Source organism: Necator americanus, chromosome IV (assembly GCF_031761385.1).
Source record: "Necator americanus strain Aroian chromosome IV, whole genome shotgun sequence".
NCBI lineage: Eukaryota > Metazoa > Nematoda > Chromadorea > Rhabditida > Ancylostomatidae > Necator > Necator americanus.
In genome coordinates this window covers 36,932,208-36,948,267 of record NC_087374.1, presented here as the reverse complement: position 1 = coordinate 36,948,267, position 16,060 = coordinate 36,932,208, and the positions used below count along the sequence as shown (strand labels likewise).

Here is a 16,060-nt window from a genome sequence, read left to right as displayed (position 1 = left end):
TTTTGGAAAAATTTCAGAAAAGTCAATCTTTTCTTGCTTTCTCTAGTTATCTTTATTCGATCTTTGTACTTTTTAATAGTTTACATGAAGGAGAAAGTAACGTGTGGTTGAGAATATTGCAAAATTTCAACTACAGTCCCAAAATTGAATTGTGTTCAGCTGTTCTCTGTCTCCATATCAGAAAATGTAGGAACGTACGGTTTTTTGTTATTGAACAAACAAGAACCGCCTTAGGCAGCCATAGTTGAGGTGTACAGTTCTCAAAATGACATCGCCACGAATTCTCGCCATCCTTCTTGTTCTGGTTGGCGTTGTAACTGCACTAAAATGCTACACTGGTAAGAATTCACGTATCCATGTATCCGTCACCTTTATAGCTTTGTTCTAAAGATCACCAGGTCCTTAGTAAAACTCTACAATACTACCATGAACGTCTAAAATCAGTTTTGTACGCTCGTATTAAATTTTAGTCATTGGAATTAAATTCTTTACCTCTTCGTTTCCTCAGTCACTTGATATTTGCAAAATTTTCTATATTTTATAAAAGACTACTGGTTTAAAGGAAAATAAGAACCTTGCTTATTTGTCAAGCGTTTACAGATCCCAATTTTCTAAAATGTTCTCCAATATACCGAAGCAACTTTTTTTTTAAATGCAGGTCACTACGCCGAAAACGTCAAGCCATCTTCAAATTCGGAATGCAAAGGGAAATCCTGCACAAAGTAAGTCACAGTTATTAAAAAGAGAAGAGAATTTGAATATTTTAACGTAACTCAGCAACTGTCGGCGTTTTTTTCTCTTTTCGGAATATGGTTTATAGTTTCACATAGTCAAGCACGAATGGCAGCAACGCTTAAGTTAGCAATTTTACTCACAATTTTTGCATGCTGAAAAAAGATCAAATGCTCTTTTCATTCCCAAAATTTACTCCTATCAATGGCCAGCGTGAATATTTGGTTGAATCGAATCTCAACGGATAATCAAGAGCGTTAATTGCTTAAAGGAAACTCTTTTCAGGGTTATTTTGAAGAATGATAAATCAGCCTACTACGGTTGTGACATGACAAATATGTGTAATGTAAGTTAAATTTGCCACTTTTTTAAATCATAGTTTTTTTTTCGAATAATAAAGGTAGTGGGAACGTTCACATACATACAAAGCACAGTAAGTAGCGAACGTTCTGGTATTTTTCAGAGAAATTTTGACCAAAATGTGGGGCATTGGCCAATCCCACTCCAATATTTTTTTAATTTTTTTTTATATCTTACATTCCGAAAACGAATCGGGCAATTTGTATTGTATTTTATAGTTTATTTCTAATCACCTCAGAAAGAACTGAGAAGAACATTCTTGGAACTGCCTCTTCCGAGCCGGGGAGATCCTAGATTTCAGAATAAGTGTTTTGAATTCTAGAACATTCTTTGAGTAATATAATGAGTTATCTTTTTATTATGATATTTTCTAAAATACTCGTTTTGAGTATTCGTTTAAATAGGTGTTTTTCTAACCAGATTTTTTTTTACAGAAAGATGACTGCGTGACGGACAAGAACGGTGACACATTGTGTTGTTGTAGCAAAGAGCTTTGCAATTCTTCATCAAAACTTTCAGCTCTTTTCATTATTGCACCGCTTGCTTTGATCACGTTTTTCATTTAAGAATGTAATTGAATTGATTTTGTGCCACTATTTCTCTGTGATTCTGAAAGCTAGAATCTATCATTCATTGAAGAAAAATTATTGTAATCGTCGTCTTCCTGGGATCCTTTGTGTTCCTTTGAAAGGAGAAGATGTCATTAAATGAACGCTCGTTAAAAATTTGTACGTTCTTATCACTTGACAAAGCACCTATGCACGGATAAACATGTTTTTCTTTTCTTACATTCCTTTTTTATACCACACAAAGCATTTAATCCTTGTTGGAAAAGCTGTTTCCATGAAACGCCGTCTCCTATGAAGGAAAATTCGAGAAACGGTAATTTACAGCCGTGGAAACTACTCACATAAAAATTAGTGCTTTTTATTCACAGAAATGAAGAAATCCGAGTTGGAAATACTGTCGAAAACAGTGGTGGATTCATCTCAGATGAACTCTAAAAGGGCTTTAAAATTCTGCTACGAAAGGACAGTCAGGAAAAATGGGCAACAAATATTGATGGTAACCCGGGGAGGTGCAAATAAACAACCAAGCCTTTGTTTACCGTTATCATTCTCTTCAGTACGGTATGCTTCATATTACTAAAATATCTGCGATACCGAAAATGCTTAAAATGTTAAAAAAAGAAGTGGAAGAAAAATAAACTGATTCGCAAGCAGTCCTATCCCTCATAAACCAAGTCCACAATATTTTTGAATTCCTGTGTTCGAGCCGTTGGTGATTTGATTGAAGAAAACATGAGAGTCACTTTTTTTTATTACTCCAGAAAAATAAAAAAATAATTGGACACTACGCTGAGCGTTAGTGAAGAAAGGTACTCTGCAAAAGATTTTTTTTGAAGCAAAAAGAATAAGTCTTAACTCAGAAAAAAGACATCTAAAAACCCAATTGGATTACATTTATTAATAACTTTAGGGGCCTTCGGTACTAAGTTTCTGACAAACGTCGTCCACAATTTTTCCAAATTTTTCCTTATTACTATTATTATAGAAATAATTCAATTAAGACAATATACACTGGGCTATCAAAATTGAAAATAAATCCAAAGAGTTAACGTTGTTACGTTCATTCATTAGAAGGTTTTTTTTTATTTAAAAAAAGTCAGTCAAAGTAAATAAGATGATTTACTTGATTTAGGAAATTTGTAAAGAAAAACAATTAGTCTAATGCCAAAATGTGCCAAAATAAAGACTACAATCGATTGCGACATACATATCTACATACGAATGCGATGTAGAGTACTCTTTTCAGGAGTAATAAACAATTTTTAGTGAAAATAAAAGCAGGTAATTCGCTGATCCAGGAGCCCAGAGTAACATTGCAAAAAAAAGTGGAACTGTAAAGACTAGGTTGGATCTTATCCAGTATCGAAATATTGAGAAAATATTATGAAAAGCACTGTTAGTGTAAGTGCAGTGCATTTTTTTCCTAATGACTGGATATTTAAGGTTTGAATTCAGGTGTCCGCAACCTGGCGGCATTCCAATGAATTTTGGCAGAGCATGGAGTTTTTCTTTTGAATTCTGATTGCTCAAAGGACAACGTCTCCTTATCAGAAACACAAGGATAAACATTGTTTGTCACTGAGTAAGTAACAAACATTTCCAACGACAAGAGTAAAAGTATTCCCACTCCCGCAATGATTTCGTTCCGACTTCTTGCCTTTGTTGCGCTCGTCAGCGTAACAGTTGCTATTAAATGCCATTTTGGTAGGATTTTATCTGAATTTTAGCGCTTTGAATAAGTTTCTAGAAAAAGGAAGGCCTAGAGAATTTCAAAATAGTCCCTATTTTGATTTTTAGGATTTTTGAATTAGTTCCTGTTCCCCTTTTTTCGCCATCTATTCAAAATCCCATATTTTAGAAAAGTCAAGTGATCAAATGAATGGCAGAAGCGTGTTGGTTGAAAACCATTTGAGATATTGTTGCATACGTGCGAAAATTTGGCGCGAGTGGGGTTCGAACCCACGAGGACTTACGTCCATTGGAACTTAAGTCCAACGCCTTAACCACTCGGCCATCGCGCCACGTTTATCGACTTTACTGGATAACTACCGAATCTGCCCTTGCATCTAAAAAATTAAAAATCAAATTCTCTGCACTATGAAGTGCCGATCAAATTGAATAACCGCAGGTTTACCATTGGAAATTCAAATACGTTAAGAAAACGATTAAAACTAATGTTTATTAACGAATTCTCGGTTGTCGAGTTGGCGCTTAAGTTATTACTATAAATTTTTTTTTCTGGATACCTCATAATAGTCAGAAAATATGCGAAATGGTAAAATGAAGAAGCTTCAACGTTCCGCATGTAATGCTGTTGAAGGCAAATATCAATGAGCACACGTACTTTAGAGATTAAAGGTCCATTGAAGGATTCCTTAACCGATTTTTTAACCATCGCGACGAAATTGTCGTGAAGTCTGTTATATCCGTGAAACTTTCCAAAATCCCAAAAAAAAAACAATTCCAAAGAAATAAATCACTGCTTGTAGGCAGCGTACTTCGCCTTTATCTATCTTTACTTAAAAATTTTTCTTTTTTCAAAATTTCTTCAAAATTTTTTGCTTTTTGCGTTTACTACGCCATGTTATTTTTTCCCCACTATGTTTGGAGAAATAACCAAAGTTCTCAAGAAGGCGCGAATCGAACGGATTTCTTTTTCGGGTATAATCATAATCTAATCCTAATCGTTACGGGTTCCGGGAGCTACCGGAGCAGATTTTGTCATCGTTACTAGTTTTGTGCCTTATATAAGCTTTTAAAGAAACAAGAAAACTTTTAAAAGTTATTTGAATAATTAATTATTTGAATAATTATCAAATAGTTTTTTTTCAGGGAGCACAAATACTTCAAAACCTCTCGGAATTTTGAATTGCAGTGGAAAATACTGCACATCGTAAGTTGCATAGAAATACCTTATTAAGAAGAATTTCGTATGGTTCCTTCCTTTCGTATTTTGTTGCGCTCTATGGCACAATAAGTTAAAGTAATCGTAGCGAAAAAGCTACAAAGCGCTGCACACCGTTAGAAAATAATTCTACAGACAAAAAAAAAACACAAAAAAATTGCAGAATTATTTTCTTATTGTTATTCATTATCTCTTTGTTCATTATTAAATTATGAGTACGGATATTAACCTAACGATAGTAATCGTTATGGAACTTTAAGAATTAAATAACTTCTTTTTTCTAGGACAATAACGACAGATAGCGATACGATCTCTTACGGCTGCGATATGATCAATAAGTGCAGTGTAAGTTTTTTTTTTGTCTGAAATTACTTATTTAGATATAACCTTAAGAGACAATCTGAGAGGGACAGCGCTGAAAAAAAAATATAAATAAATAAAAATAAAAAAATCGGTTCCTCACCTCATCCGAAAATTTGGTTGAATCGAGGGTTCATATGAAGATTTTCTGAAAAATGTGCGCTTCTAAGAAAATGACAAAGAAAACAGAGGAAAATTAACCCATCCAAATAATATTTAAATTTACTATTACTTTTTAAGCCATTCAAATAATGTTTAAGTTTACTGTTAATTTTTTTCCATACACAGAAAGTCTCTTTTTACCTAGTAAAATTTTGGTACAGTGTAAGGTTACTTAATGTTCTTAATTTCCATTAATTGCAAACACTTGAGCAAAACATTGCAATTTTTCAATGAGTTTTTTTCTTGAATATGCATAGAAGCGTGAGGGTATTAAGAATTGCTCAAAAATTAGTTTTTTTTTTAAATCAAGGTAAGGTTTTTTTGAGGTTTGCGTATGTCCCTAATGAACGTGTTTTCAAGGCGGATGATTGCGAGATGGAATTAGATGGTAGCACAAGATGTTGCTGCAGTACTGATCTCTGCAATTCTTCTTCACCAACTTCATTTCTCGTTCTTTTCACTCTTGTACCCTTCGTTTTGCTAAAAATTATGTTCTAAAAAGATTACAGTATCTACATATATGCAAATGTGAACCTTTGTTAAACAACATTCATATGATTACATATATTCAGGATGCCATTGTAACTGCTTCTCCTCTTTTGAATAGTGCTCAATTTCCTTACAGTAGTGAAAAGAAGTGAAAAATTAAAGATTCTTTGCATAATTCTGAACTCTCTCATCAGCTCAAAGGGCTCCTTTGAGGTAATAAAAATGCATCTAAACTACTCTTCTTGACTGAATTTTGCTTCATTAAGGACTAAATAACATCTAGTAGAAAAATCCTTTTTTGAAAAATGTTAGGTTCATGTTGAGATTTTTTATATGGAAATCTTTTCCTACAATTAACCTTAAGTAAAGATAGATAAAGGCGACGTATCACGAAAAACTGGGCGGTACAAAACTCGGTGAAAGACTGGAGTTTGGATTATGGATGGCGGGAACGCTCGTCCTCCCCGAATCGTCGTGGAAGATGCTGTTCTTTCCCACGAAATCAGTTGCGACGCATCAACCTTCTGCACGCGCCGTATCCACTTGCGAGCTGTCGTAAACCAATAAGGTCTCCTCGACAGGGTATTCAAATAAAACCATTGTACAGGAACCTGAGGGAAACGGAGCGTGCACGAGGTGACACGTTCTTAAGTACCTCGTAAGAACAAACGTCGTTCCCATGCTCTTTTAAAAGACGATTGAGGGACGATGAGCTAAACAATGCTGGTAAAAAAAAAAACAAGCCCAAGGCTTTTGATATTGTTTCCATTCCAAATTCACGATACACTGCCTACAAGCAGTGATTTATTTCTTTGGAATTGACTGGGTCGAAAGGAGGATCTAGGCAAGGATTTTTCTTCTAGAAAGAACTTCCGAAGATATTAAGAAGGATGTAAGGGTGTTAAGGATAATTTCAAACTCATTAATACAGAAACCCTTTTTTTTAGAGCAACTGCGAACAGTAAAGGTGGTCACGGAATGGAATCGTACGTTTTTTGAATTTGATGAAGACTGGTGAAATTAGAGCATTCTTTCTTCATCATTCTGGTGACAAAAGCTTGAAAAAACCTGCTTGGAGAAAAGTTCCTCACATCATCGAACCCGGTGTTCAATTGGTTTGAGCACAACATGAGGGAAAATAATAAAAAAAAGGAAAAGAAATAATTGTTTGCATTCGCTCATTCATGTACACCTTGCTCTCCTGTAAAATGTGATGAAAATAATAAAAAACAAGGTGCAATCTCATATGGACCTAAAACCAGTTCGGACACAACTCCAATAATAAAATTCCGGATTAAAAAAAACATTTATTGTATTTCACACAAACAAACTGGTTAACTGAATGAACAATGAAAATTGATGAAATGTTATGAACCCGATTTTTTACATTGTGCTTACTAAAAACAAAGAACTTTTAGATTTTATCATAGTTTTCTTAAAAAATGAGAGAATAAATTGCCGGAATTCTCTCATGAAACATATGGTAATCAAAGGATTGATCGCTGGACACCAGGCGAAGAGGAACGGGAAGTAGTTGGACGCTTCTCCTGTGCGACCTTCGAAAAGTGGTGCCAGAATCGAAACGTAGAACGGGACGTGAAGCAGAAGAAACGGGCATGCAGACTGAATACGAACCATTAAGTTTATTATAGATGTACCTTAACGTTGTGCTTTATTTTACAATATTCATAAATTAATATTTTTTATCTCCTGTAATTACATTATAACACAATATATTTTACTTCCCAGTGCGCATCATAAAGAGCTAATATTTAATAATAAAGTGAGTTGAATTAGAACTCAGGTGGAGTTATTCTGGAAGTCTATTTGTTTTTTTTTTTATTGGGTTCGTGGAAAAAAAGCGGAAAATATTCGTTGACGTGAAAAGAAAATAAATGAACTAATTTCAGCTGCGATAATTCCCGTTGAAGAAACAATCTCCCACAGAGGATTGTGTATTAAAGGATCATAATTTACTTTAAACTATTATTAGTTTAAAATAAAAATATAATTTACTTTAAAATAACTAATATAAAATAGTTACTTTAAAATAATCAGGCATACACCTTAGTGATGAAATAGCGTCAAAAATTTGTCTATTAGGCTAAACATACTGAACCCAAGTTAGCAAAAACTACTTATTTTTTAGGTATAGTTGCAAATATTTCAACTTTGAGCGGTTTTCCTCTTCGAATGCATAAAACACTATGTAGGTCATCTCAGCAGTACATACTAAGTTCATAATTTTTTCCAAAGATAATCTGGGATAATCTTGAATCTTAGACATATTTAAAAAGAATTTAAAAAGCTATTAAATAAGTAATAAATAAACAAAAGATGACTGATCTAAAATATGATTTTTTTCTAGATTTCCGTGGAAATAGAGTTGTTTTGATGAACTAGTTCCTTTTTTGTAGCCATCCATTCTAATTTTTTTTTTCAAATTAAATTCTAATTTTCGCTTACCTGCGCGACAAGTGTTTTACATAGCTGAATATGAAGTTGTCGAGTATTTCCGCTGGTTGTATGCATTACCACACAGATAATTTTTTTAGAGCAGAAAATCATTGTTATCATTGACGTTACCATTACAAGAACAATACAGAAAATAGCAGCATAAAGTGTGTAGCTTTGAAGAGCTTCCAGAATATTTGCGTTAGTAGGATTCTGCAAAAAAAAGCATATATTTATATTCATATTTTCCTTGTCAGAACATGGTAACTGACTCTTTGGATGCTGTGAGGGCACATAGTTAGTTTATGAGGGAACTAGAGAAAATATAGATTTCAGATCATCTTAACTCTTCGTTCGCCTTCTATAAATCCAGAAATAGAACTTAACGCTCTATTTTGACTTCAATTACTGGAATGACTTAATGAAACTCAAGACCTCAACATGAATTTAAAGCTTCCGAAGCATAACTCAAGCAGTAGGATGTTATCTTAAATTTTCTAGTACAAAATCTGTAGAGAACATTCTTCTGAACATGTGACTGTGACATGAAAATGCATACTCAGTCGCTTAACTCCTTGCATTTCCCAGTAAAATTTTTTAAAAATATGTATGCACGTTCAATCGGAGGTTCGAATCCGCTCTGGCCCTCACCAAGTCTTTCATCCCTCCGAGGTCGATAAAATGGCACCAGACTTGTCTGGGAGGATAAAAACGCTGACTTAGTTAGCCACTGCAAGTCATTATATGGGTCAGTTACACGTTCGGAACCCCAACCGATTCTGAATTGAAGTGAACGTGGGGGGGCGCATCCCAAGCGGACTGATTAACGCCAGAAACTTTAACCTCTATCATTTTGTTTTTAAAAACTAGTGGGAAGGTAAGTTCAAAGGACAAAATAGCAATAGCTATTTCTTAGTTTGTCTGAAAAATAGGTTGCATAATAAAGAAAAGAGACAACTCGGCGCATCCTTTCTCAAAAAAAAACCTTAAAAGAAATGCGTCGGGATTGCGCACGATCTCAGTCGTCTGGATGGTGGGATCCTTGTTTTCGCAGTGGTTCCAACTGTCAGAGTATACGCAAATGCTGCTACTTTAAAAATCCATATTCTCTACGGGGATTCTAATGATCCAACTTCGATCTCCCTTTACTTGCTACCGATCTGAAAGGTGCATGGATCAAAAAGAAGTGGAAGCGCTTCGATACCATTTGAACCATTAAGCCAGAAGACAGAAGAGCCCTGAAGCCTTAAGGTAAAAGAGCCCTGGAGCCTTAAGGCATCTAATATCCATTTTGATCCTGACTCATACACTCTAATTCGTGTTATTAGTACACTATTACGTCGTCATAAGTTATGGATTAGGGTTTAGGACGTAATTAGCCATTTTACATTGTAGTGATGCCTCAAAGGCAAATCCCACTAGTCAACTTTGTGTGGCCCATAATATATGTACACGGCAGCGACACTGTAGGAATGGTACGTAGAGATAACCCTCGGGCCTGCAAGAGAGAGCAGGAGGAGCAGAATTAGTGGCCGCGCCCCAGCTATGGGTCCGTTAGCTAGGCTGTTAAAATGGCCCAGCCCAGCGCGAGTTCTTTTGGATCCGAGCAGTCGTGATCGAGGTACGGTCACCAAAGACCGTTGCTTCTTCGGGATGGAGTATATTCTCGCTGTAAAAACCATTCTCCATCTGTTGCTACATAATTGTTTATGAGTTTTACAAATTATTAGGTACTGATTCTTCGAATTTCAGGGATTTCTGCTTCTTTTAGACATTATAGAATCATTATAGATATAGGTATCCAAAATAATCATCAGCTAAAGAAAGCATCTCGTGCTATTTAAGTAGAAAAAATACGATAGGAGTAGATTTTTTTGTTAGGATCCTTATGCTGAACGTAGGACAAAATTCGACTCACGTGTAAGGTAGCGACGAGGAATGTTGTATTTCCGTTAACATTAATAGCATAAGCTATTGATGTGAAATACTCGAGATCAAACTGTGTTGGCCAAGCAGCAAAACATAACAAAGCACACGTTGATGAAGATGTGAGAAATGGAACGATCAGGAAACAGCGCAGCCACTGGACCCGTTGAACAATGTAATTCGACCTAAACATCTGGAGATTAGTGGTAACTTAAGAGTTATTAAGTTTATTTTATTATAGTTTATTTATTATTTTATTTTATTTTAGTTTATTTTAATAAGTTTATTAGTTTGTTTAAGAGTAATTAAGTTAAATTATAAATCCTGCTTTACTTGGATATAATGGATCATACGTCCAAATTGCTTCAGGAGTAATAACAATTTCTAAGGAATTTTCAGCATTGTTCTTCATGTTTAAGTATTGAATAGAAAATAATATGGTATTTGTGAAAATTGTGAGATTTATCACACAGAATTACATTCACTGCAAGTACAAAGCAAAAAAATATAAGAGAAGGTATGTGATACTAAGAAATAAATAATCATAGTAAGGATATATCATACTTTATAAAATCTCCTTTAAGAAAAAGAAGAAGACGTTGTTAGAAAAACAATTCTAGTTTGCAGAAAATGTCATTGTCATTAATTTATTTTCAATAATCAGTGATGGCGAGCGGAGCGAACACCACAGAAATAAGCCTGTTATTATATAGTACCAGTCTGAAAGTCCAGCTTTAGCCGGACATTCAGACTGGTACTATATAATAACAGGCTTATTCTGTCACGTGTGTGTGTGTGTGTGTGTGTGTGTCTGTGTCTGTGTGTCTGTGTGTCTGTGTGTCTATGTGTTACACCGGCGCCAGAAAGCTATAAAATGGAGCGCGACGGGTCCATCGGCGCCGGATCGGTGAGCAATAACTTCGTGTGGATGTCGCGAAAGGTACATTAGACGTTGCAACTGTTTTATATCCATAGCCACTGCAGGAGTTACATTGCATGTCTGTGACTCCTCCGTGTATCTATTTCGTTGAACGTTCCCCTCAACTTGGTAGTATGCGTTCTTCAGAAAGTGGAAACACCCGCACAAAGGGCTGCTTATATAGTGCCCAACAGGTTACATGATCTGATGTGGAACTTATCTTTATCAGTATGATGATGTTGTTTAAGTGATTTTATGTTAAAACATCATTCTGTGATGAATGTTGGGGAGATCAGGAGGAACACCCATACTTCGAGTAATGCTTTCTGCATCTATGTATATTACATTGGTATGGAAGAAGTGTTTGAAGCTGATGGTTCAATATTCTCCAAAAAACTCGTAAAGGAGTACGTGTCGAATATGCGTGGAATGTTCGGTCATTATAGGATGAAATAGGCAAGTAAGAGGGAGCCAGATATGTTATGTGTATACAAGCGATAGTTTCCTTATATAATATATTTAAAACGGGAACTTCCAGATCATCTCAAAAAATCTGCGCTACTGCGAAATTTTCGGCAGATATTTTCCGAGCACCCTACTAGATAGGAAATTATTTTTGATTGTTCACATTATTCTGATTTTACCTGCATATCTGTAGATACCGGAACACGAATAGACAAGCCGGTGTGACAAGCGATTGACAAAGCAACCATACAAATACTATTAGCAGCATGAGACCCCAATCACTTGACATTAAAAAACCACCGTTGACTATAAGTAGTGCTGACATTTCAGGGGTAGCGGCGAATGTCTATAAAATTCATCCTCAGATCTTGAAAATTATCAATTTTCAATTTTATCCAATAATTTTTCTACTGCTGATCACCGCCTAACGATTTTTATCCGCATTAGAGTTAAAGGCATCACTCCACGAATCTGAGGTGGTACGGATTTCAGGTGGAGTATTCGTATACGGGATAGCAGATTGTGGAGAAAGGAGTTCGACTGGAGCGCGCCAGCCTTGTGTGGCGCCGCATCTTCCGGGTCGTTTTTTAACGGTAATTAGGAAGAAATGGACGGAATCACCCCCCTTTCCATAATCTACTATCCCGCGTACGAATACTCCACCTGAAATCCATACCATCTCAGATTCGTGGAGTGATGCCTTTAAAGGTACCGTATCGATCGGGGCGCAAGCTCCACATGAAACGCGTTGCATACGCGTGCCGCAACGTCCGCAATGTGGTGATCAACAGCACAAAAACAATGCTGATGGCTCTTCAGAATAGAACAATTCTAATTATCGTACTTACCGGACTTACAACTATATACACAATACTAAAACAAATATCAAAAATTGCACAAGCAGTCATCATATATTTATATGCTCCTATCACTTTTGGACATCGTTTATGAATCACATAGATAAGCAAGGTGTTCAATAAAATGGATATCACACCGAATATATACGAATTGATTGTTGACAAGCCTGATTCAGCGATGCTGGCTGTCATTACGTGATTCTGAAAATGGAAACATGAAGTGAAGAAAGTCTCAGAGTTCATCATCAGCGCTGTAGATGTATTTAGTTCGATATTCGTTCGCAGTATAAAACAAATTTGTTTATTTGTTCGAATCCATCAAAATCTGCTCGCCAAGTGATAAATTGCTAAAAAGTATTCACTGAACAGTAATTAATGTCCATGGGAATGTTTTGAGTGGATAAGAAAACTCTGCTGCTCAACGATCAGCAAGAGGATAGAGATTCTGTTCTGATTCCTTCAAGAAGGAAGTGATAACTTTTCAGGAATGAGATGGATTCATTATTTGTAATTTTCAAGGATCATGCGGTAATCGCACGATCCTACCAAGCCAACTATATTATAAACTATTCATACCGAACATAAAACAATATCCCACTATGATTTTCAATCAAAATCTGGCTGAGCGCGTTAGTCGGAGACGACGTGAATAGAAACTGTGTAACAAGAGGAACATAATGAAAGTTGAACAAAGAAAAACTTGTACTGAATGAAAATTGAAACAACTACAAAGAATTGAAGGAAAACTCGTGGAATAACGCTGTCAGTACATTCACAGGAAACAAACACTGATAATTACCACATATATGTATATAGAGTGTGAAGAAAAATGCTTCACGAACTTCCAGTCTAATACAATTCAATCTAAAGTAATTTAAATGAGGAAGTTTGTTGAAGAGTTTCAAATTTAAAATTTATACGTTCGGAATTAAAAGATGGAAGTGAAGATCCTAACGTGTTATTCGGGATCGAAATGAAAGTGTTTTGTAGCACACACGCGCACAAATGTATGCAGCTCTAGAAAATTTTAGAATCAAATTTTAAAAGTGATGATATGAGCTGTTTTTAATTCTCCAGAAAAAAAAAGACAACAAATAATAACTAGCTTGCTGCAACGTTTACAAAAAATTCCCAAAGCCCCCACGGAATAGGAATTTGGCAAGTGTCAGCAATAAGTATTATATTTGTAAAAGAGTGGGCGTTAGATTGATTCTACACAAAATGTAATGAATTTTATAATATGAATCCTTCCACTCTCACTTTTTTTTCTCACAATAGAAAATATTGAGTTCCACACATTCTCCAGAAACAATATTTCATGTGAATGAACGAGTAGTGTGGGCATACCACCCACAAATGCTTATTACACTAAAGTTCTAAAAGATTTTAATAGATTGGAGCACCAGGAAATTATCCAGGAAAACAACAATTTATCCCAATATTTCTTCAGTAGAGTCAATTACGAGCACGAGCAGCAAGAAATGATACTGAGTGTTGAGGAAGAGTCTGGTGGCGATCGATAGGTCAATAACGACAGGATCCATGGTGTAGCATCCATGCTTTACAATTATTTTTTCTCAGTGAATCGAAAATATTCGACGATGCTTGTACAGGTTCCAAAGTACAAAATCATGCAAGAATGCTTTGATCGAGTAATCACATCATAAGACGAATTTCTCCTTACAGTAGCAGGTATTTTGTGCAGACATCACCTCTAACGAGTACTGTGAACTAGTACAGTAATTCAAAAATGCAACGAGCTTCAACACCAATAGATAGCTAATGAATCGTAAGGGAAATAAGGAAAAGAGAAAGAGAGACTGCTTTTATCACGAAAGAGACAAGGACGCAACAATTAGCGGCACCACGATTTTGATTCCTGCAATCCATGGCTCACCCTCGATAAGGGAGAGAGTCGCAGCCGATAGGAGCATGCTGAAATGACTTTCAAAGCCACCTACTCCAGAAACACCTGGTTCCCACTCGATTTTTCCTCTTGCACTTCTATTCCATTCAATTGAAACAATAAGATTATTTACGTATTGATAACAAAGGATTTCTTTTAAATGGTGAATGCTGTCTTTAGGAAAAAAATACGCACATACAGAAAAGAAAATGATAGTTTTTGCTAATAATGCAAAGCTAACAGTACACAATTACCTACCGGACAATCTAGGACAATAGGAATTGAATAAAACTTTTGTTTGCCTAAAAAGTATCATTGATTACCAGTTTTAGAACGCAAATGTGGGACCGACAACATGCTAAATAGATCCAGTGTTTGTGTTTTCCACAAATTTTTCTACTATAGAATCGCTGAAACGTTCAAAAATCCTATTTATTTCGATGGAAACGACTGAATAACCGTTGATTACTGGAACACGAGTAGATGTGGACAGCTAGTGGCTGTGGATAACAAAGCTGTGATAATTTGTAAGATAAACGGTGTAGGAAAGGAAGAGGGTAGAATAAGGAGAGACCTCCTCACATATTTGTTATCGTACCGATGCCAGAATTTTCCATGAGTTTAATACTTGTATGCGATTGTTCGTTGAGGTGTTTCTTTGAAATTTCTCTCCTACGCATGAGACGTTCATTCATATTCACGTCGAGACATATGAGTCATTCTAAAAATTACATATATTTAAGATGTTGTTTTTGAGGAGAAAAGTGATAAGTGTGGGGAACTACTTATGTAGAACAGTAGTCGGATGGCATCATAAATCAGTACATAATTTCTTTACAGTATTCTTAATTGTAGCACACAACCAGTCAAATGAATAGATGTGAGAATGGCGCCCGAACCGACGAGAAACTCTACTATGCCCCCATTTGGCTATATGGATTGGATCAATCGAGTAATCGATTATGATCTCTGCCTTTAAAATGAGAATTCTGCGTTATGAGTTTATTTAGGCAGAAACCTGGATAACAACACATCTTGAAGAGAGAAATTTTAACTTCTTAATCTGATGAGCAGTTGTGCTTTTTGAATTTAACAACTGCATTTGATTTTTTCAGAATTTATGTCACTGATTAGGATTTTAGTATTTCTTTAAACATGTACATGAATGGGTTATAATAATGGTGAACGTATGTGAGCACAATTCTTTCGTGAAGGGAATTAGAATGAATAGGATAAACGGAAAAGCTGACATTTGTGAATAATGGAGGAACAAGTTCTTTCCTAGGTACGTCTTCAGGTTCGTCTTCAGTTTTGTGCGATCTTGACGACATACGACGTTGATGAGCCTCAATCCTAGAGAAAATCGGAACAGATTTGTCACTGAGATGCAGTTCTGCTATGTAAAGGAAAAATTGCGTAATTTACAGACATAGTCATAGTCATGCTGATTGGGAGTAAATGGAAATTTAATGTTATTTACTGAGTGATCACCGAAAAAAAAGTAGACGACAAAAGAAACTCCTTCGTTGTTTTGTAATAACTCTCATTTAGTCGCCACAAAGTAACTAAATCGTTGCCTCTTACGAAGCCAGAATGTATGGAAACTTAATGATTGGAATAATATCAAAATGAAGATAGCAAGAGGGATATAATGATAATAATAATAATAATAATAATAATAATAATAATAATAATAATAAGAAGAAGAAGAAGAAGAAGAAGAAGAAGAAGAAGAAGAAAAAGAAAAAGAAAAAAAAAAGAAGAAGGAGAAAAAAAAAGAAGAAGAAGAAGAAGCATTGTCACTCTCTTAATATGACCAGACTTCAATTTTCGGATATCTCGGGACATCTATGGATGTCGATATTGATTTGATAATGACCTAGTGCAAGCCTTACTAAATGCGACTTTGTCGATGACAGTTCTCCTTATGTCAATCATACTTTAAAATTTTAGAAA

General features: G+C 35.4%; 2 protein-coding genes across 6 annotated transcripts; one reads left to right on the top strand and one right to left on the bottom strand.

The window, feature by feature from the left end:
• Nucleotides 1-265: 265 nt before the first annotated feature.
• On the top strand, nucleotides 266-5,729 carry RB195_003869 (uncharacterized protein; the record flags this gene model as incomplete). Of its 3 annotated transcripts, XM_064201710.1 has the most annotated exons (8): nucleotides 266-338; nucleotides 659-722; nucleotides 1,018-1,078; nucleotides 1,527-1,645; nucleotides 3,194-3,243; nucleotides 4,494-4,554; nucleotides 4,851-4,911; nucleotides 5,661-5,729. In XM_064201710.1, 8 exons carry the CDS (start codon nucleotides 266-268, stop codon nucleotides 5,727-5,729), a joined length of 558 nt encoding a protein of 185 aa, XP_064057591.1. The 3 variants fall into 3 exon arrangements, with proteins under 3 accessions (XP_064057591.1, XP_013292064.2, XP_064057592.1); XM_013436610.2 differs by lacking the exons at nucleotides 3,194-3,243; nucleotides 4,494-4,554; nucleotides 4,851-4,911; nucleotides 5,661-5,729 and having other exon boundaries at nucleotides 1,527-1,658; XM_064201711.1 differs by lacking the exons at nucleotides 266-338; nucleotides 659-722; nucleotides 1,018-1,078; nucleotides 1,527-1,645; nucleotides 3,194-3,243 and adding an exon at nucleotides 3,296-3,365.
• A 1,231-nt stretch (nucleotides 5,730-6,960) lies between these two features.
• On the bottom strand, nucleotides 6,961-15,547 carry RB195_003868 (uncharacterized protein; the record flags this gene model as incomplete). Of its 3 annotated transcripts, XM_064201707.1 has the most annotated exons (7): nucleotides 6,961-7,200; nucleotides 8,044-8,244; nucleotides 9,950-10,142; nucleotides 11,521-11,687; nucleotides 12,190-12,399; nucleotides 15,355-15,457; nucleotides 15,534-15,547. In XM_064201707.1, 7 exons carry the CDS (start codon nucleotides 15,545-15,547, stop codon nucleotides 6,961-6,963), a joined length of 1,128 nt encoding a protein of 375 aa, XP_064057588.1. The 3 variants fall into 3 exon arrangements, with proteins under 3 accessions (XP_064057588.1, XP_064057589.1, XP_064057590.1); XM_064201708.1 differs by lacking the exon at nucleotides 15,534-15,547 and having other exon boundaries at nucleotides 15,355-15,435; XM_064201709.1 differs by lacking the exons at nucleotides 15,355-15,457; nucleotides 15,534-15,547 and adding an exon at nucleotides 14,703-14,795.
• Nucleotides 15,548-16,060: the final 513 nt, after the last annotated feature.